Below are 21,811 nucleotides of genomic sequence, written 5' to 3'. Positions count from 1 at the left end.
GATTCACTGAGCACTCAACACAGACAGCATGGTCAGAAGGAAGAGCGCAGGGCAAGCTAGCGAGACAGAAGTGGACCTCCCCACCCTCATTCAGATCTGGCGTTTGGAATTATTTTGGTTTTCATGTGACGTATGACCCTGAAGGTAAGCGAGTCATGGACTAAAGTAAAACAGTATGTTGGATGTGCCATGCAATGCTCAATTACATGGGTGGGAGCTAGTGTGTTAGCGCAGTTAGCTCGTTAACGTGTTGGCCGTCTAGCCCCTCTGTATAGGGTAGCTCGTTAACGGAGATTTGCCGTGTTGTGGCGTTAAGGTTATTTCAACGAGATTAACCTGAAAGCACTAGTGGGAACACAACGAATATGACTGCACATTTACACCGACATCATCCTAGTGCAAAGACAAAAACAACAAGCATGCATGCTACAAACTTTAGCCGAGTCATTTAGACAGCTGTTAGCACAGGATTCTCCTTATGGAGACCTGATATGTTTAATATGCTGCTGAGAATATAGCCCAGAAGAAGCGGATAGTATAGCTTTTATTTTGGAAAGAGACATTTCTCTGTAATAAACTCTCTTTTCCAAAGATGAGTGATTCCTCAATCAGATACAGGGCTCGCAATATCGCTAGCCCGACGTCCCGGGGCTATCTCTGCCCTGCCTGTCGGGCTATTGTAGGAAGGAAAAATATATGTTAATGCTTTTGCATTCTTTCAGAAATGTAGCTGGGTAATTATGTCATTGGGTGAGCCACTGTCAATATGTGACATATTGAAATCGTGTTTGAATTTGCGCTTGTTTTTTTGCTTTCACTTTGCAATCGCGCGAACTGTGTATAGAGAGCGACAGCACTGATCTGTGAGTGATGATAATTTGTGCACCAATTCCTCTGACATCGTCTTATTAATTGTTAGCTTACTATGCAAACATGACAAGTGAAATCTCCCGCAGCTTAAACATGTGAGAGGTTGATCGCGCAGAGAATCGCTGAGCTTATGTGAGTGCGGCAGGATATATATTTCACTACGATGACCTGGATGACTGAGAACCTTCACAGACAGATATATATTTTAGTTCTGCTGAGCCAAATAAGACAGGTCAGGGTGAAGAAGTGACAGCCAAAGAAAAGCTTACCACAAAACGGAGAAGTTATGACAAATCAGACTATAAGGCAAAAAGAAAGTGCAGCTTTATGGTTTCATGGACAAAAGAATTTCTGTGGCTGCAATATGACGAGCTAAAAAACAACACGCACAAGGGTTAGGGTTAAATTTAAAAACGTTACTTTTGTGTTAAAATATATATTTATAATTTTAATAAATGACAAATTAAAAAGGCATGAACATTTTTTTTTGTATCGAAAAAATATCGAACCGTGACACCAAAGTATCGAACCGAACCGAACCGTGAATTTTGTGTATCGTTGCACCCCTAGTATATATATATACACACACACACATATGTATGTATATATATATATACACACATATGTATGTATATATATATATATAAAAAACAACCAGCACGCCCCTGCGGGCGGCTTATCCTTCAAGCTCGGGTCCTCTACCAGAGGCCTGGGAGCTTGAGGGTCCTGCGCAGTATCTTAGCTTTTCCCAGGACTGCGCTCTTCTGGACAGAGATCTCCGATGTTGTTCCCGGGATCTGCTGGAGCCACTCGCCTAGCTTGGGAGTCACCGCACCTAGTGCTCCGATTACCACGGGGACCACCGTTACCTTCACCCTCCACATCCTCTCGAGCTCTTCTCTGAGCCCTTGGTATTTCTCCAGCTTCTCGTGTTCCTTCTTCCTGATATTGCTGTCATTCGGAACTGCTACATCGATCACTACGGCCGTCTTCTTCTGTTTGTCTACCACCACTATGTCCGGTTGGTTAGCCACCACCATTTTGTCCGTCTATATCTGGAAGTCCCACAGGATCTTAGCTCGGTCATTCTCCACCACCCTTGGGGGCATCTCCCATTTTGACCTCGGGACTTCCAGGTTATACTCGGCACAGATGTTCCTGTACACTATGCCGGCCACTTGGTTATGGCGTTCCATGTATGCCTTGCCTGCTAGCGTCTTGCACCCTGCTGTTATGTGCTGGATTGTCTCTGGGGCATCTTTACACAGCCTGCACCTGGGGTCTTGCCTGGTGTGATAGACCCCAGCCTCTATGGATCTTGTACTCAGAGCTTGTTCTTGTGCTGCCATGATTAGTGCCTCTGTGCTGTCTTTCAGTCCAGCTTTGTCCAGCCACTGGTAGGATTTCTGGATATCAGCCACCTCCTCTATCTGCCAGTGGTACATACCGTGCAGGGGCCTGTCCTTCCATGATGGTTCCTCGTCTCCCTCCTCTTTCTTGGGTTTCTGCTGCCTGAGGTATTCACTGAGCACTCGGTCAGTTGGGGCCATCTTCCCAATGTATTCTTGGATGTTCCTTGTCTCATCCTGGACTGTGGTGCTGACACTCACCAGTCCCCGGCCCCCTTCTTTCCGCTTAGCGTAAAGCCTCAGGGTGCTGGACTTGGGGTGAAACCCTCCATGCATGGTAAGGAGCTTTCTTGTCTTTATGTCAGTGGCTTCTATCCAAAGCAGCTGGATAGCGTAGTGGTTAGACTACACGCCTTTGGAACAGAGGATCGCAAGTTCGATTCCTGCCTGGGGCGTCTGTATCCACACGTGTATATGTATACATATACACGTGTGTGTGTGTATATATATATGTGTGTATATATATATATACACACACATACATATACATATATGTATACATATATATCAGGCAACACGTAACACTGACTGAACCCTGAAATGCAGCTGTATTTCTCAGTATTTGCAACTGAAATGCTAATGCATTGACTATCAGGCAAGTTTCGAGGGCTTTTAAAAAAAATATTCAGCTGAGTCCTCATCATATGCCTCGTTGCCATGTCTTGCTTGCATGCAAACATTCCCTCACTTCACTCCAGCAGCCGGTAAATGAGCCAGCCGGTGTCCGCAGCGCATACCTGTGCTCGCTGACATGTACTAACTCACTCTTCCTGCAGGCCATGGCAGAGGAACGCAGAGCAATCACAACAATCTAAAGGATGAATGTGGCCAAGAGAGAGAAGAGGAGGAAGAAGATAGTATTCATTACAAAAAAAGTGACTTCAGGAATGAAATAACATGAAAAAAAAGAGACTGAGGTGGAAGAGGAGATGAGATGAAGTAAAAGTCAGGAGTTGCCCACAGCCATTGGTGGAGTTTTTGTGTGGGGAGGAGGGAGAGGAAGAGGGAAATCATTAATGAAACACCTGTCTGTTTCTGACTCCCAATAAATCAGAGACTTTTCATCTTTTTGGGGGGAAGGTGATGTTTTAAGAAGGAGGGCAAAATGAAGAGAAGAAGAAAGTGGAGAAGACAGATGGTGTGGAAGGATTAAAGTTCCAGCAAGTACAGCATCTCTGAGGTTGTGAATCCCACATCGAGGAGGTGTTTGCGTTCGTCAAACTAGATTTATTTGATCAAAAATGACAAAAAAGCTCATATGTAAAATATGGCCTCTGCTCAGGTGCTGTTTCACTCCTGTTTACAGTACTGTACAGCCATACTGTGCAGGACATTCACGTAGAAAAGACTTTCATGCTTGGTGCTGAGTGAAAACGCAGCATAAACTATGTGATGATAATACAGTCAGTGAACAATGCCAGCTTTGTGAAAATGAGGAGCAAAAAACCCCAAAGCACTGTTGACTCTGTTGATCTTGTTGTAACAGTTTGTCCAAGAAAGGTGAACTTTGACCTCAAGTCAGCATTCGTCATAAAGATAATAACAATACACATTAAAGAGGCAGTCTGCCGAGCTCACACATAAAAGTCTGTTTTCTTTCCATGAGTGGCACTACTGATCCTGTGCACTCCTTTGTTTGAAGCCTTCTGTGCCTTCAGAGGAGTTTTATAAAGCCCCCCCAAAATATTCAGGATGAGCTTTTGCAGAGTCAAGGTGTAATCCAACTTCATTACATTTCAGGTCCTCTGGGTATCCCAACAGTAACTCCAAGAAAAACACTGCAAATTGGAATTTATGCAATTTCAAACTATGCTCTGTCAATACAACATTTGGCATCATTTAAATAGTTCATGTTGTCAGACTTTGAAGTCAATCTGAGGCTGCGTGGGATACACACACAGTACTGCAAGTAAGTCCCACACCTGCGTGGCGTCAGGTAGCATTAACAGTGCATGCTGCAGCTAGTGGAAGCCAATCAACATACTAATTTTCCCCACATACGTTGCTTAATTATTTAGCAATACATAGATTTATGCTTTATAAATTCATGCCCTTTGCTCCAGTAACATCAGACTCTGATAATGTTGCAATAACCATGAGATTGAAAAAAATCCCAAATATGTTGGAGAAATGTCCATATGAAGAAGGTGGGCAGGCCGAAGCACACCTGCTTACCATGTATCTGTGCAGATGAATATGTATTAGTGATATGAAAACCAATCCCAAGACAGTATTCCACTTTCTTGGGAAAATTTCACTTATCCGAGATACAAAGGAAAGTCTCATATTCCACCAGCGTTCAGTCCCACTGCTTCTTTTCCACAGAGGAATCCTAACTCATGTTTCCAAGGGACGTGTCACTTCCTTCAGAGGAGGCAATGGCAGAAGTAACGGGAAAGAAGCAGAAAGGCAAGAAAAAGAGTTAATTGTGTTAGACTGACTACAATAAGAGGTACAGAGGAGGAAAAGGCTGACACAGATACTTTTGCTGCAGCGATCACATCAGGTAACTACAACACTAAATAAACTGGTTACACAATGAAATGTAATAAATAATTTCAGATGCCAAAGTCCTTAGTCTGCATGTCCTGTAGGCCTCACATCTAATAAAATGGTTGCTTTTTATCTTCGAAGAGCAAATATGCACATTAAATTCACACAGTGTTGATCTAACTAAGTTCTAAATTAAACTAAACAAAATGTGACTTTAGGGGAGTTAGAGGACATAAAAATCCCACAATGCCACCTGCTGTATTCAAGTTTTCAGACTCCAATCCAAAACCTGTGCATCCCAAATGCAATGAAACCACAGGGAGTAGTAGTATTAGTAATTAGTATTAGTTAGTAATGTTGAGGAAAGAGCTAGCTATTAACTTGGATCAGCAAATAAAATAAGCAGCTTCTAAACAGAGACTAACTAATGTGATATGGAGATGAATAATCACCATAACAGCGAGCAACTCTGGGCCCACTGACGTCTTACAGATGTTTTGCTGACTTACATGTACCACATTATAACTTTTGATTAAACAACAAAAGAAAATCAGACTTTAAATGATCACTGGATCGGCTTAAAAATATAAATTAATACCAATATTTCTGAACTGAAATCATGACATCCTTTTTAGGAATGCCATTCACTTACCTGTGCTGTACTTACCTGTCCTCATCCAGCAACATTCACTACATGAGACACATGACAACAGCGTGGGCCAGAACAAAGGGGACACACACACATACAGGTGAGGATGAATATACACACTATGACAGTCTATACCCGACGATCATCGCTCAATCCCCGTGGGCAGAATATGAAATTTGACATGTGACGTGTTAAGCTGCTTCGTTTTGCTGAACATAATGATTTTTCATTTTATTTAAAGTCCAACCTGAACAGAAGTGCTGATGGATGAAATAACCCGTGCCAACACACATCAGGTCACAAAGTCTGGCGATGCAATCAAGCGAAATATTTGGCACTGATCCCACATAGATTACCTCTAATGATCATGCTGTACGCAGCGAGTTTATGACAGCCAGTATAGCCGCAGGTGCTTTGCAGGTGGGTGGGTGAGCTCTTAAAAGCCTTTCAATTGTGGATTTTATTAGTGTGAATCAGCTGTGTCAGAGACAGTGACAGGTTTGACACTGCATGGATCACCTACGTGGAAACACACTGCAGAGGATTTGTTTATCATGCAGCTGACAAGGAAGCACGGTAACATTTTATTAGAAACTTCTAATAGAAAAGACTTGTTTTTATTTTTTTTCTGCTCTCAGACACACAAATTTGTATCCAAAAGATGATTTAAGTGAGTTTAATATGAACATATTTACCTGGTCATTGTTAACTAGATTTACTTTATATGGAGAAGTGTGTGCTGCATGACCTTGTGTGTGTGCGTCCCATGTTCTTACTGACCTGGGCTGGAGGTGCCTGGAGTGGCAGCGGCGGCCGCTCGGGCTCGACTCACCAACAGGGCCTCCTGGTTTTCAGCCAGAGCTTGCTTAGCCAGGTAGCGCTCCCTCTTCATCTTCAGCTCCAGGGACTCGGGAACATCGGGTACAATCCAGTCAATGGCTCGCAGCACGAAGAACACCACGTGCTGGTGACAGTAAAAACAACAGCAAGAACAGTGTGAACAATCTCCACATCACAAATTGTCATTAATTTTAAGCAAACAGACAGCTGATCTTCAAGCATGAAAATGGAAAAACAGTACTTGTAGTTTTATTTTCCACATAATTTGTACAACTGGTGAATAATTTCTTCTCTCTCAGGTGAGCATTAACAAATAACTGTGAGGAAATGGCAGAGAGGAGGTATATAGAGAGAGAATAAAAAGTGATGCAGATGGAAACAAAACGGTAAAAGAGGACTAAATCATTAGAATTTGTCCAAACAAGCAGAACTGGCATAGAGGTGTCAGTGAAAAGGCAATACTAAACAAAGGTAAAACCACTAAAACAGGCAAAATGAAGTAAATAGAGATGCTAGGAAGCTTCCGTCATACCTCAAATGCAATAATAAAGCCAAGTCTGACTGCCAGGAGCTCCCAGTAAAACAGTGTGTAGTTTCCATTGTTGTCTCTGAATGCTTTGTATCTGAAAAACCCCAACAAACATAATTTGTTACAAAGTTACAACAAGAAATATTTGTAATACTTGGTGTGTATAATATACAGCAGCAGCACATGAAAAGAACAGTCTTAATATTCAGTAATATCACCCATTGTTGGCCAAGGCTATGACATGAACACACTTAACTTAAATGTTAAGAAACTTAAATGTTGCTTAGCAACACCAAAGTAACCATATATGAGAAGTTGAACTTGACACATAAGATGAAGGAATAAAAAGGAGCATAAAAAGAAAGATCAAAGCAGCATACCTGCACATAGGGTACTCTGTGTAGTTGAGTGGGGCGTAAGCCAGGGTGAAGTTGACGTATCCGTTGAGATCATTGTCAAATTTGTACTGATACAGCAGGCGAGGTAAAAAATCTGAAGTGAACGCTATTAGGAAAGCCTGAAAAAGAATAAAAGATAATAAATGTTCTTTTTTTCCTCATATTGCTATGTAGTCTGACAATAATGTATTAGACATGAACTCACATTGGCAATGACAGACAGGTGTGACAAAGCTTCCAGTATGTTAAACCACACTCCGATGTTTTGTGCACGTTCAGCCACCGGCCGGCGGTACTCGCACACAAACTTGTGTGCATCCAAACGAATCTCCACCCAGTTGTTAAGGAGGGCGAAGAGCGGAGCGAGGGGGAACGCCGCCACAAAGATAGTAATGAACCCAAACTGGAGCACTGCAGCACATGAAATTAAAATTAGATAATTAATCTTTGCATTTTTTCATCAAAATGGATATTATCTATGTGTGAATTTTTAGTTGGACTGAACTGGCGATCCGGTTGAATGCAGTGATATTAAAGTCTCTAAATCAGATATGGATACTCACCCATCTCCAGGTACTCTTCGAACAGGCCCTCACACTCAACCAGCTGGTAATCCTCTTCCCAGCGCCGAGGCTCATGGGATGCCTTGCCACCCAGCACTTTTGCCAGAGTTCTCTTCTGGCGCCAGGCCTTCACTTTACTGTTAGGGAAGAAAAAGACATTTTCGGTTTAATTCAGTTTTATTTATAAAGGCACACATTCGCCTCAAGGTGCTTTATACTCTAAGGTTAAAACCAAAAAACTATTCGAAAGAAACCCCAACAACAGACAACCCCTGTGAGCAAACATTTGGCAACAGAGGGAAGGAAAAACTCCCTTTTGACAGGAAGACACTTCCAGCAGAACCAGGCTCAGGGAAGAGCAGCCATCTGCCGCGACCACTTGGGGGTGATGGCATGGGAGAAGACAGCAGAAACAGGAGAAAGGAGATAACTATGGGAGAAAGTGCCAGAGTTTAATAACGGCTAATGACTAAATAGACACGTGGTGCAAAACCATGCAGAGAGTGAAAAGAAGTGAGTGAAGAGGGAAGGGAACGCCCCAGCAGCCTGGGCCTATTGGAGCATAACTCCAGGGTCACCTGATCATTTGATGGAATCAGGATAAGGATTTATGTTAGTATGCATTGTAACATGCAATGGCAAAAATGACAGAAACAGCACATTTAGAGGATGTTCATTACATCACAGATATGACACAGGACTAATTTTTTGTAGCTGAACAGCAATCATTGTTCCCCAATAACCACCATAGACTTTCAGTTGGAATTAGTTAACCAAACCTATTTTCTATCACTGGAAGCATTTGTTGCTGATGTAATGACTGCAATCCCCTCTCATCTTTTACAACACATGCCGCCCCACCACTGAGTGGGGAAATGTGCTTGTTTTCTTCATGCAGTCATCTTTGTCTGTTTCACTGCAGCAGCACAAGACCAAATTTCCAGCATCATCCCCTTGGCCACTCCACATTTATGATTCATCACTAACATCAGTTAACACAGTCCATGACTGCCCCTCTTTGGCCCACTGTAAGCGCTGGCTTGTGTTTGGCTTCTCTGCATGTAAATCTCATTTCATTCAGCCTGTTTCTGACAGTTCTGTAACAAATGTTGGCTCCTGTTTCTGCCCATTTATTTTTCATGTATAGCAATAATTTCTGTCATCATATCTGTGATTTGTTTATGTGCTACAAAGTAAAAGAGCTGGATCCTCAAGAGTGATGATTACATAATTTTGCCAGAGGTTTTAAGCGTATTTACTGAACTGCTCCTCTGCTGCCCTTATTTTACACTTACTGTCTGCAGTAAGTCTTAAACAGTCACACACAGCTGATGGTGCAGAGGCACATGGATGAGATTTACTGCACTAAACAGCTGGAACTGTGGAACAATATGACACAGCACAGCTACTTTTATGCATCTCCCACATCTGTACCAGTTTTAGCTTTTATCCTAACTCTGCTTTAATCTTTTCAGTTGTATTTGACAGTCACTGTACTTATTGCTCATGTGTTTGAATCTAATTTGTTTAATTATTATTTTATTGCAGAAAAAATTTACTCCTGAAAATTTTTCTCTAAAAAGTAAGATGTCCTGGTAAACCACGAAAGCTTTTAAATAAATAATAAAGGATGTAAATAAAAGGAAGAATAAAGGATGTTTAAATATGCTGGAGATTGACAACAGAACATTTTTCTATAAAAACATAAAACATATACATAAAAAACCCCATAAAAGCTAAAAGTGTAGCAACGTACGGTAAGATGAACTCCTGAACGTTGTTGATGAGCTGTTTTCCCACCATTATGATGAAAAGTTGTTGAGCCAATTCAATGAGGCAACCCCCGGCACCACACTGTAACGCAAAGACACACAGACATGACACTATGGGGGCATCATTTTCACATGCTGGTACGTTACAGGCTCTCTAAATCACTCACGTCTTCATTTCTCATCCCGAACAAGGTCCCGTAGTTGGTAGGGTAACCCACAAACCTAATCACAGAGAGATCAGTGGCACCTTAAATACTTTCTTTGTCTCAGTGTCTTCATCTTTTCATGATTATCCTGTGTGTCTGTTGTGACTCGTGTGTCTCACCTTCCTTTAAAGAAAGCCACATAAAAGGGAGACGAGTAGAAGTTGACAAACTGGAAGATGAACACCTTGAAGATGAAAGCGTTGTCATACTGGGTTTGTGTTCTGTGCATCTCTGCAACACATCGCACAAAAACACAGTGTTAAAGACATCGAGACAATGTTGCCTTTGATTTCACTTAGTTTAAATGACTTCAAAGTGATTTTTATATAGATAACAAGATATTATGATAACTGGTTTACAGGTAGTCAAAACTAAGAAAAAAGGGAAACCACAGTGTAAACTATTTTTTTTACATTAATTTGGGGTGTTTTTTGATTTGTCTGTTTTTTTACAAGAATCAAGAATCAGCAGCGAATATGATTGTCTATCATACTTTCTTGACTGAAATGAGATGATTCTACAAATACTCTGCTGGATACATCATCAACAATCCTGCCGATATCCATTTTAAACAGTGGCTGAACTGTTTAAACATCAAGATTAACAGTTACAATCTTTTTGGAGGGGTTAAACATGTACACTAAAATTTTTACAACAATCTGGTTGCATAAATATGCACATCCTTAGCTATTTAAAGCCTGACCCATGAAATAATTGTCAGAAAATTATTATTTATTTGTTCTTATTTTTTGCCTAAACAATTAAGCAGAGTTTTTGCACACTGATCATGTGAACATCTCAAGAACTCATGAAAAGTCATGTATCAAATATGGTACACTGTGAGTTAAAGGGTTAAACTAACAACTTTGTTGAAGCACCTTTGCATTTTATTACAGTAGTCAGTCTTTTTGGTTAGTTGTTAGCATGGCACGTCTTCATTATTTGCCCTTCTCTTCTCTGTAAAAACACTCCAAGTTTTTCAGATTATGGCGCCAGCTTTTGAGCACAGTCCTCTTCAGGTCACTCCACAGTTTTTCAGCAGGATCTGAATCTGTACTCAGGCTGGCTCATTTTTTGGTGAATCAGTTATTTTGATGATCTGGATATATGCAGCTGGTTGCTGCTGTTGTGCTACAAGGTCCAAATCCTCTTGATCTTCAGTTTTCTAGCAGATGCCTAAAGAGGTTTTTTGTGAAAAATGATTGCTATTTTAGTACTGTTCATAAATCCTCCCAGCTTGACTAAAGCCCTACTGTAGTTCCAGATGAAGAAAAACAGCCCCAAAGCACGATGTTATCACTACCATGCTTCATTGCAGGTACAGTTTTTCTCTGGTGATGTGAACTGTTTTTGTGTCAAACATATCTCAAGGAATCACTCCTAAAACCTTCAACTTTGGCCTTATCAGATCATGACACAAAACCTACATGCTTGTGGACGCTCTGATGTATGTATATCATGTGTGTGTTTAACTTGAGATTGTTGTCACATGTAGTACACAACCAGTTCTTGCCAGAAATTCCTGCAGCTCATTTAATGTTGCTGTAAATCTCCCTGGCCAGTTATCTTCTTGTCTTTCCCTCAGTTCTGGCAGTAATGGGGTTTTTTTCATCTATTTTCAGCAATGAGATCAGTTTGATGTGTTTGTAAGTTATTTGCAGATCACAAATTTTGTTGGAAGATGCCACAAGGTACACATCAGGAAAATCCTACAAAAACAGCTGAACTTCATTTGATTTTAATGAGTCACTTTAACTGATGACTAATGTTTAATATGAATTCACATGTGATTAATCTTACCCCTAATTATAAGAAGGTGTGCAGACGTGTCCAACCACATTGTTTTTAGGGTTTTTTAAAAAAAAAATTTGTGTGTAGACTTTTTATGCCCTCTGTATCTGTACTTTACAGTCCCATAATTCTGCAACATGATGCAGCTACTTTGACAGAAACAATAACCATAAGGATCCAACTGAAGAGATTCACCTGCTCTGGAGAAGTCTGAGCTTTTAGTTAGTGGCAATCAAGTACAAAGCTGATAACAATATACACCACAGAGGTTTGAGGTGTGTGAGAGCAGCATTGATTCTTACCCCATTTAGTGAGCTGCTCAGCTAATGCAGTGTAGACCTGGCCCATCAGCAGTATGAGCCCCAGGTTTACAATACTGCTGGAGATGTTGGCTATGGTCCCTGCCTGGGAGAGGAAATTAAATGCATGAATGTTTGTATGATAAATAAAATGCAGTGATTTGCAAAATCATTTAAACATGTACAAATATATTTAATTAAAAACAGTACCAACACAACACAACTCAAATGTTGATCGTTTTTGACCATGTGAACTGGCAGTAAAAGTTGAGAGAATGGCAAAAAAATGTGTAAAGTTAGTAACACTGAGCTGTTTCTTGGTATAATGTAAATATGAGAATTTTACTGCAGATCATATGTGTTACATAATATGATAAAAAGTGTCAGCATAAATTTCTGTACACAGTGGACAAAGAAGAAAACCAAGACTGAACGGTCATGATTGTTGACTGGAGCCTATCACATCTGTCACAGGACAAAGGGTGGGGCTACTCCCTGGAAAGGGAGCCAGTCAACCACAGGGCTTAAACAGAGAAACAGACAACCATTCACACTCACTTTCACACCTATGGCCAATTTTATATTCACCAGTTAACCTAACATGCATGTCTTTGGACTGTGGGATAAAGCCAGAGCACCCAGAGAGAACCCACACAGTGTGGGGATGTATGAGTCTGGGGCCTCCATACAGAAAGTCCCCAAATGGCCAGTGGATTCCACCACCACTGCACCACTGTGATGCCCAAAAAACGAAAATGTTATATTAAAATGTGATTGTGATCATTTTTAATAATTTAATAATTGCATTCTCTTCTTATTAACAGTTTTCTTTTTGGAAAAAAGCTCCAATGTGTTTGTAGCATTTCTTTGTGCAAAGCATGAAACAGCTGTAATGTACCTCTGTCCGCAGCACAGGGCTCCCAGAATGAAATATCACCACACTGATGATACCACGGCACACGACCACCGTCACCAGGAAGATCATCACCACACACAGCTGAGAGAAGAGGGGGAAAAGCACACCTGTAGCTGCGACATAATATGCTGCACACAGCCAGAGGCACACAAAGGTCTGCTGTCATCATCAACACCATGCAGCATAATATAAGACCAAGGAGTCAAGAGTCCAGCATCCTCATTGCGGCTCTCATGATGCTCATCATAAAACTGATCCATATCTCTTACATCCTGACTGACATCTTTCAGAGCACAAACAAAGTTTTTAAAAGACGGCTTTAATTGAATGTGCTAGACATGCATATGCTTTTCTAAGTCAGTAGCATTTAGTAGTAGGATTTTTCTAAAGATTGGCAAGCAAGCAAGAGCTTCCAACAAGAGCTTGGATCAGGTATTATTCCCATAAAATTTAGTAACAGCTGAATAATTTTTTCCATGATATTCATTTCTTTTCTTTGTCTAATAGTGGATTCTATTCCTTTCAGTTTCGGGAAATTAACTTGCAGACATTTTCATTCCTTATATCAAAATTCACAACTATCATAACATCAGTATGTTTCCAGCAAAATCCTTCTACTGAACAGGGAAGAGAATTAGAATTTTAAAACATTTCCATCTCTAATCCCATCATCAAAACAAGGGTGTGTGAAAAATGATCCTCAGATCTGCATCTACAAAGAAGTGAATCTTGGACACAGCATAAAGTGCGTGGATGAGATGATGGGATCATATCTGGCCCTGTAGGCATGTGACCTGGATTCATTATTAAAAAAGGGTTCAGTTAACAATGCAGGATTTACTGGAATGGCACAAAGGTGTTAACCCCACCTCTATTTCTCAACACAATCACAAAAGGAAAAGCTCAAGAGAAACCGAGACTCCTTACTGAAACCACGTGCAATGAGATTAATGATGAGAAAAAGAGAAAGTCTGTTGTTCGGGAGCGGATCTGGATCTGCTGTATTAGAACGACATTTTACAGTGTGACAATAATAGTGGTAATCAAACCGTTTAAGAACCTAACTAAACATAATGCATAGTGTTAAAATGCACCTCGAGTATTTCTTTTACTGAAGTGCAAAAACAACAAAACAGCAGTACAGTATGTAAAATATTTTAAATGGCCTCACCATCATTATGATAACCATGGAGCCAGTGAACATGCGAGACAGCCTGGTTTTTTCAGGAAAGTATGGCTCTTTGACCCCAGTCACTGGATTTTGCTCCATAGTAGGGGCCATGGCTGCAAACTCCGGCCGAGGACGCTCCTTAAAGAAAACAGTGACCATCATCACTGGACACACTCTTCACCGGCTTTGTCTGGTTCACAGATTGGTCTGTAACTTTAGTCTTTGCTCTGTTGTTTACCTTGTTTACTCTGTACAAAACTGAAACTTCCGTGTATAAAGGTTAAAATCAAATATTAAAAAAATAGAATCCCTGTGCAAACAAGTGCAAACAGTCATGATGCCCATTACTGTATTACTGGATCTATAATCATGACAGACCTAAGAGCTCTAAACCGAATAAGACCAGTATGATCACACTCATACTGAAAGCAACCAATACCTCCTCTTCATGGAAGTCCATACAGTCCCAGTGATGTGCCAGAGTGGCCATTTTTCTCTTCCAGTACTCCAGAAAGGTTACAGCCCAGAATGACATGAACACACTGAAAAACACTGTACCTGGATGGTCAAATAAGTATCCCAGCTGCAACAGAGAAAGGTACAACCATTAGGTTCAAGTCTTTTTTCGCAGAGTCAGCGATTTGTTCACCACGAAAAGCTTGGTACCTTCGTCAAGGTGCAGATCTCAGACATGTTCCAGGCCTTACATGTTTTGCAGAGTGGACACATGGTATAGCTAGCTCCACTGTTACAGATTTCCTCCCTGTTGACAGACACACTGACACAGATTAGTTACACCTGAGATAACACTAATTACAGGTTTTAAAGCAACACGTATTTGGCCTCACATAACTGTGAGGCCCAATAATGATCAGTGTGGGAGCTAAGGGATTGGGAGAATTAACTCTAATGGATGTAAAGGCTGCACATATACCTATTACGTACTGCTTCCAGGGAACAGATGAGCGGTGTGGAAAGCATTCTCCTAACCTCCTGCCGGGAAACAAAGCTACTGCTCTTTCCTTTATTACAGTTATAGAGTGAGTTACTGAAACCCTGACTGCACATGGGATCAGCTACAAATAAAGCCTGGACTGACAGCGAGATCTATTTCCTCCTCTTTTTTTTTTAATAGGAGGATTATTCTGCACTAATTGTCCATTAGAGATGGCTGCTTTTTCTTGCTGCCACAGACTCTCTTTCCTAGGATATCAACTTATCCCTAAGAAATGAAGCCAGAAAAAGGTAAACAGTAGTTACAGCGGCAATATTACTGTACACAATCTAGGCTACACTTACACTGAGAAGAAAAACCAGAAAGGAGAGCCAACTCTTAATAAATAATATATGACAAACTGGCACAGACATCCCACATGTAGATGATCTAGCTGTGAAGCGAGTCTTTATGCAGAGTGCGCTCTGCTTTGAAATATTTGAATCTAAAGTTGTGCTTGTTTGAGAGAGTCTGTAAGTGGAGTTTAATTTCCAGGAAACTGTGGCAGCTATAACACACTTATTTGCTTTCTTTCTAAGGAGAAATCAATGCTAATCTCATGTGTGTACATTAAGTACAGCACTGAACTTTGGCTCTTATGTTGGACATCAGTAAGGTTTTTGCTATACGTTTCTGAACAGGCACAACGGCACCAATTTCAGCAGCTTCACTGAAACAATAAGACTCTAAGAAGCCACTGCAGCCAGCAGCTGGCTGACAATGATTAGTCCCGTTTATTTTTATTATGAGCCATGTGGGTGTGCATTAAATTCAGCTGAATCACTATCAATAGTGATACATGTCAGTGCATAAGTATGTTTAATGTTTAATTAAACATAATGTCTGGTTACCATCTGAAACTCCATTGAGGGATCGGGGGGTCAGGGGGCTGGGTGATCAATAGTTGCCCCATGACTGCATTGGATTTTTTCACATTTGGCAACTGTTTGCAACTAGTTGCAACTAACTTTGTGTGAGGGTTTCCTATTTGTTTGATTTTTATGTTATACATTATTAAAGACAAGATCCAAGTTTTTGTGTCTATTAAAACGGTGGTTGCTTCACTTGTGTTTGAACTGCCTGCTTAAACTGACCCCTGTGTGTAAAACTTCAACAACTATGCCACAATACCTTATCTAAGTGAGTGCAGTCACACGTGACTAGCCATGTCTGTAATGCGACATTTCATTTAAAATTATTTTGTGTTACACAATAAAACACATGCTATGTATACATGATGCAGACTCACGCTGGTGTGTTGGTACCCATGGACATCACTCCAGACACAAAGACCAGAGTCCCGACCACTGCTGCCGGCAGCAGCCAGGCTGTGTAGAAACCTGCAGAGACAAAAAGCTCCATTAGACTGCAGCTCTCAGCTGATGCAAGACGGATGTTCAATTTCAGCTGCAGTGATGACTTTCACCCTGACAATAATGGTTTCAAGCTCAGGTATAGCCCCTTTGCATATACTACACTCTCCTCTTAACAGAGATTCATAAAAGAATTTCACTGCTAAAAAAAGGAGTTTCCACTTGTACCTTTTTGTGAAAAAAGAAAGGAAGAAAAAAGTAATAGATGCAATTCACTGTAGAATCAGTGCCAGGAGGCTGTAGCTTAGATTGCTGTATCATACAGTATGTTTATTTATGTGAGCACTCTGCTTATTGTCCTGTATTAGTTTTGATCCATTTCTAATCATTTTAAATGATTCTGGCGTGTAATACAGACTCCACGTATTTCTCATTTATTAAAATGAACAGCGGGGTTTTTTTTAAATAGAGAAATCTTTGGCCCCCATCAGACTCAAATCAAATGACCAGAATTGTAATAAAATTATAGTTAGCTACTAAATTTAAATTGATTTCAACCAAATAATCTGCAAAAACTGCTTTAGTTTGTGCTTCAAGGTAATAAAATTACTGAGATATCAATAGAACGCTTATGTTGAGCAGTTAATTAAACTCAAATTACTTGTCGACAGGGAGAAAGCCTTAACAGTTGCACAGATATTTATAATGTTTTCATTTTAGCAATAATGACAAAATCTAAATATTTAATTAACATTACTAGTTATTGTGATACCTTCTGGTCTGGATTCAGTAATCCTCCTGGATTCAGGAAGGAGTGGGCTTTTTATCTGTAAAAAATGAGCCAAATTTTTTGAACAACAGAAATAAGAATATATATTTACCCAGCCAGGCAAAGTAGAGTGCAATCTTCTCTCCAAAGTACTCCCTGATATGGTCCAGTGGTTGATACTTGTACCATTTGCACCAGCGGGCCCAGTAGTAGTAGAGAACCTGCCTCTGGTTCAGCTCGTCAGGTCGGACCTCGTGCTTTGGAAGCTGAAAGGGCCCCTAAAGAGAAAAAACATGCTGCTAATGAGAAAGAGAAAACGACACATTTCAGTGTACAGAACAGCTAAAAATAACTCACCTCATGCAGCGGGAACGCTGCTGTGTACGCCCCTTCATTTAACAGTCTGTCCACTCCGACTTCAGCCTTCTTCCTTTTCCCATATGCTGTCCTGGCAAGAATCTCATAGACCTGAAATAAAACTCTCAGTCTGTTAGTTCAAATATACATCCGATACATTCAGTATACTACTATTGTCACACTTGTGTTACTTACAACACGGTGCCTCTGCGTATTTGTGAAATATGTATCGTGATCTTCCCAGCCAAGGAATCTGAAGAAAAGCGTACATTCAGCAAAACACGCAGCAGTGATCTGATCCAACTGTTTACAGAAGTTAACCCACCTGCTCATCTTTGACTTGCGAAAGGCACATGTGTAATAGTCCAGAGGCCTGTTAGGCACAGACTCCGTCATTACGTTAGGTATGCATAGTTTACTCAGTACCCGAGCAGATGTGTTGAGGTCTAGATGCTGCTGTGCCTGGGACACAAACACAGATACAGGTGACCTCCTTCTATTACTGTAGAACAGCATAAGATGCACGTTTTTGGTTCTGAGTGAAATGTTACGACAGGTTTTCATTGTCTTAAGAGATAATCAGAAAATGTTCGCATGATTAAAGAGAAAAGTGAGAGAGTAAAGACTTTATCTGGTAAACATCAGTGTGCTCTTTCATATTAAGTTGTCCTTGTTTATTCCCCAAATTAGTATTATTATCAACTGGGTTTAACGTCACGTAACAAATAACTTTAAATTGAACCTACCTAGAAATAAATAGCTGTACTTACTTGCAGTGGAGCTCTAAGGCAAAGCTCCTCAGCATAACACACCAACACATCCCAGGGGGCGCTAATTTTGAGAAAGTGTATGGTCTTCTTTTCATTTGCAGTTTCCTCCTACAAGTAAAGAGGCAACAAAGAAGACGTTAATCAACAAGTCAGGAAAAATAATGAACAGATTTAATAATTTAATAATAAGATAAATAATCTTTAATCTTGTCAACAACACCTTTTCCATGACCAAGCCAACACTCTCCAGGTTCTGAACAAACTTCTCTCTCCACTGAGCCAGTTGTGCTTTCCTTCGTTCAGACCTGCTGCTCTCCTCAGCGGGAACGGCTTCCCTCTCCTCACTGGTAGCCATATTTGTCCCTTTCCCTCGCCGCTTCCTCCGTGAACGAATCTCCCACACCAGCACGAAGTCTGCACCCCAGACCAGAGGAGTGAAAGGTTAAATGAACGAATGACTTTGTCTACCTACCACTGAGCTGATGAAACCTCATGCAAAGCGAGCAGCCTACCAATCTTAGTTCTCCCGTCTCTGAAGTAATTCCCCAACTGTGGCACTGGTTGCTTACTTCTTGTAGGAGACTGCATATAAATGGGATCATCGCCATCCATATCTCCATCAGCAGCTGCAGCTGCAAGCTGACAGTTGAGCCACCATTAATATATCATGAAACTCTGTAAAGAGACAGCTGCTGACGAAAACTCTGCTCACTTTTCTGCATTTGAACCTTTTCGCTCGGTGTATGAATGTTTAATTGGCTTTGAGGAGAGGTTTAATTCTTGTGCTAGTACATGCCTCCACTTTGCAGTAATAAGACCAGAAAGATGAGCCGAAAACAATCTTTCAGTGCAGTAAAGTCATGCCTCACCATTACCCATTATCAGTGTCCTTACAGTACCTTGTGTTCATGTTTATATTACATGAAGGGTAAAACCCCTCAAGACTCACTGCCACATCTCTGAGAAATCAGTGAGGCCAAAAGGGAACAGGATAATGAATAACTGCTGTGTCAAAGTGATGCGATTTTATAGATTTATGTGAGCTGAAGAGATATCACACTGCAGTATTGTAGGAAATAAGTAAAGCAGAGCTTACATATCGTGGGGGGATAAAGCTCCCATTCTGCAGGCTCCCATAGCTCTCTGTGCTTTGTGCTTCAGCCCTAGTATCCAGATCCAGGAGGACCTCTCTGTCTCCCTTCAGCCGCTCTGAGCTCTTCCTCAACATGATAAAAAAAAGCTCCTGTGACTTGAAACAAACACTATGCCTTCACATGAAATCTGTACTGAAGGAATTCAAAGATAACTTCAGCCAGGCTGAAGGTAAGAGATGCAAAAAAAGCCTTAAAAAATCTGGATACTGGTCTTTGCTATAGTGAAAAACAAGCTGCTGCTGAAGTCTGCATTTGTAGCAATCTACGCTTCCCTTGTCCTCGTTCTGCTTTTTATCTCTGCATCCATCAGGCTCCTCTGCTCCACTGCAAGAGCCGTGGATACCGTAATGGATCTAGCACGCAGGCAACAGTGCTGTGCTGCATCTCAGCAGGGAAATGCACGTTTTCACCTCATAAATAATGTAACAGTTAGTGAGTGGCAGTCCAAGCTCTTATGTGCTATAATAATATAATTATATGGACATAACGCACTGTGAGAGGATTCTTCTCTTTGAAGTCAATGTGTATTCCTTCATCCATGCAAGCTGTTTCATATACTTCACTGAACTGGTTTGAAATTCTGCAGATAATTAACATAAATTACACGAGGATGAAGCACCACCCCCACGTGATCTTCTCAAAGCGCAGAACAAACTGTGCGCACTTAAAAATGCTGTTGGTTTATACTCAGAGTCCAGAAGCCCCACATGTACCAGGAGGTTGTTTTTTTTTTTTTAGCTAAAAAGTGATGTTTCTGTGTGTTTTTTATGTGTAATAACTTTGCTAATAATGGTAGAAATACTGTAGTCAACAGGATGAATGAAGAGGTTATATATAAAATGAAGAACTAAATAAATGAATTAATTATTGCCAATGAGACTTTTTAGCTAGATAAATAAAGGATATATAAAACTAAGTCACTTTTTGGCACACCACCTCCAGCAGCCTTCCTGCTTTTCATGCTGTTTGCAGTGCTGCAGTCAGAGCAGAGTCGAACCTGTGAGACATGTATGAAGGAATAACACAACACATACAGTAACCAGAGTCGTGCTGTCAAAGGGAAACTCTATTTTAAAAACAATGATGACATCACCAGTATCTTTGAGTGGATTTTAATGCAATGCCGGAGCCAACACTGGCGAGTTTGAAAGACGCTTTAGAGCAGTGGTCATGAACTCCAGGCCTCGGAGGCCGGTGTCCTGCAGGTTTTAGATCTCACCCTGCATTAACACACCTGAATCAAATGATTAGTTCATTAACAGGCCTCTGAAGAACATCAAGACATGTTGGGGAGGTAATTTCGCCATTTAAATCAGCTGTGTAGGATCAAGGACACATCTAAAACCTGCAGGACACCGGGCCCTTGAGGCCTGGAGTTCGAGACCCCTGCTCTGGAGCTTCACCTTAGCTATCCACAACAAACCTTTAGGGCACAGCACATAATCTTCATTTTCATATTAAACTTTTTCCTGTGAATTTCCCTAGAGGTCAAAACCCCTGATATTTTACCCAACATCGATCCAACATCAACATCTTTCCTCTTTTTTCGCCATAAGCCATCACAGCCTCCTTTTCTATCAGTGATGCTGTTTTGTAATGGTTTACATTTGGTTTCAAGTCTTTCAGTCTCAACTTCTAACCCTATTTATGATTTTGAAACTGTGTTACTACAAAGAGTTCACAGCTTTCTTTTTCATGGTAACCTCACAAGCACACTATTACTGTACTACTAAATAATAAAGATACCTCTGAACAAGACCAGTGGTAACGGTTGCCCTAGCAACTATAAAATTATTATCAGCAATAAAGGAAGTTGTTAACATGTACTCTGGATTGTATCTGATGCTATCTTGAACGTCTTCCTTTCACTACAAACTGAGTCAGCTGATACCAAACATCCTTTAAGTTTATCGACACTTTGAGCATTTGCAAGGTGCTCCGAACTTAAAACCCATATTTGCTCTGCCAAAAGTAAATAACTTGGGTTCACATAAAAGCACTTTGGGTGTTTCAGTCATAAGTTACTCACTACCCGCAACACACACACCATATAGACGTCCCTGTACACTTTGGTTGACATCAGGCTTGGATGCAAACTGTTTGTATGACCTCTGCAGGTGTGTCAGAGAAATTAGAGTAACTGAAATGGCAAACTATGAATATGTAACAGCTCATCTGTCACTGTCTCAGTGTGACATTTGGTCAGAAAACATTTGAACACTTTGATTTAAAACACAGAAGAAGTGACTGAAGTAGTGTTTACTTTTTAAGGGATTAGTATTGTATCTTATTCACTTATTCATTTTGTTTTATTTGTTCTTTTTAAATGTGTGTAAAGTACAGAAAATTACAAATGAATATCTATTTAAGCTCTACATAGCATTGTTATCACTTTGACCTTCAGCTCAATCTACTGGGCTTGAAGAAAAGGTCAGAGGTCAAATGTAACATGATATTTTAAATCTTTACATGGTACTTTCTTTAAGTTGACAATACACAACACACTTTTAAGAATCATAGTTGCTAAGTCAATTTTCAACCAATAAGT

General features: G+C 40.6%; 1 protein-coding gene across 1 annotated transcript; it reads right to left on the bottom strand.

The window, feature by feature from the left end:
- Positions 1-4,611: 4,611 nt before the first annotated feature.
- Positions 4,612-19,337, bottom strand: ano11 (anoctamin 11; the record flags this gene model as incomplete). Its single annotated transcript, XM_080898694.1, has 23 exons — positions 4,612-4,639; positions 6,198-6,385; positions 6,794-6,884; positions 7,171-7,307; positions 7,394-7,599; positions 7,752-7,888; positions 9,508-9,605; positions 9,691-9,745; positions 9,849-9,960; positions 11,823-11,925; positions 12,718-12,816; positions 13,907-14,044; positions 14,346-14,489; positions 14,573-14,669; positions 16,150-16,240; positions 17,095-17,260; positions 17,340-17,450; positions 17,535-17,592; positions 17,665-17,801; positions 18,110-18,217; positions 18,330-18,523; positions 18,622-18,748; positions 19,206-19,337. 23 exons carry the CDS (start codon positions 19,335-19,337, stop codon positions 4,612-4,614), a joined length of 2,757 nt encoding a protein of 918 aa, XP_080754820.1.
- Between the last annotated feature and the right edge of the window lie 2,474 nt (positions 19,338-21,811).

Source organism: Rhamphochromis sp. 'chilingali', assembly GCF_963969265.1.
Source record: "Rhamphochromis sp. 'chilingali' genome assembly, chromosome: 12".
In the NCBI taxonomy this organism is placed as follows: Eukaryota; Metazoa; Chordata; class Actinopteri; order Cichliformes; family Cichlidae; genus Rhamphochromis; species Rhamphochromis sp. 'chilingali'.
This window is presented reverse-complemented; position numbering and strand designations above follow the sequence as displayed.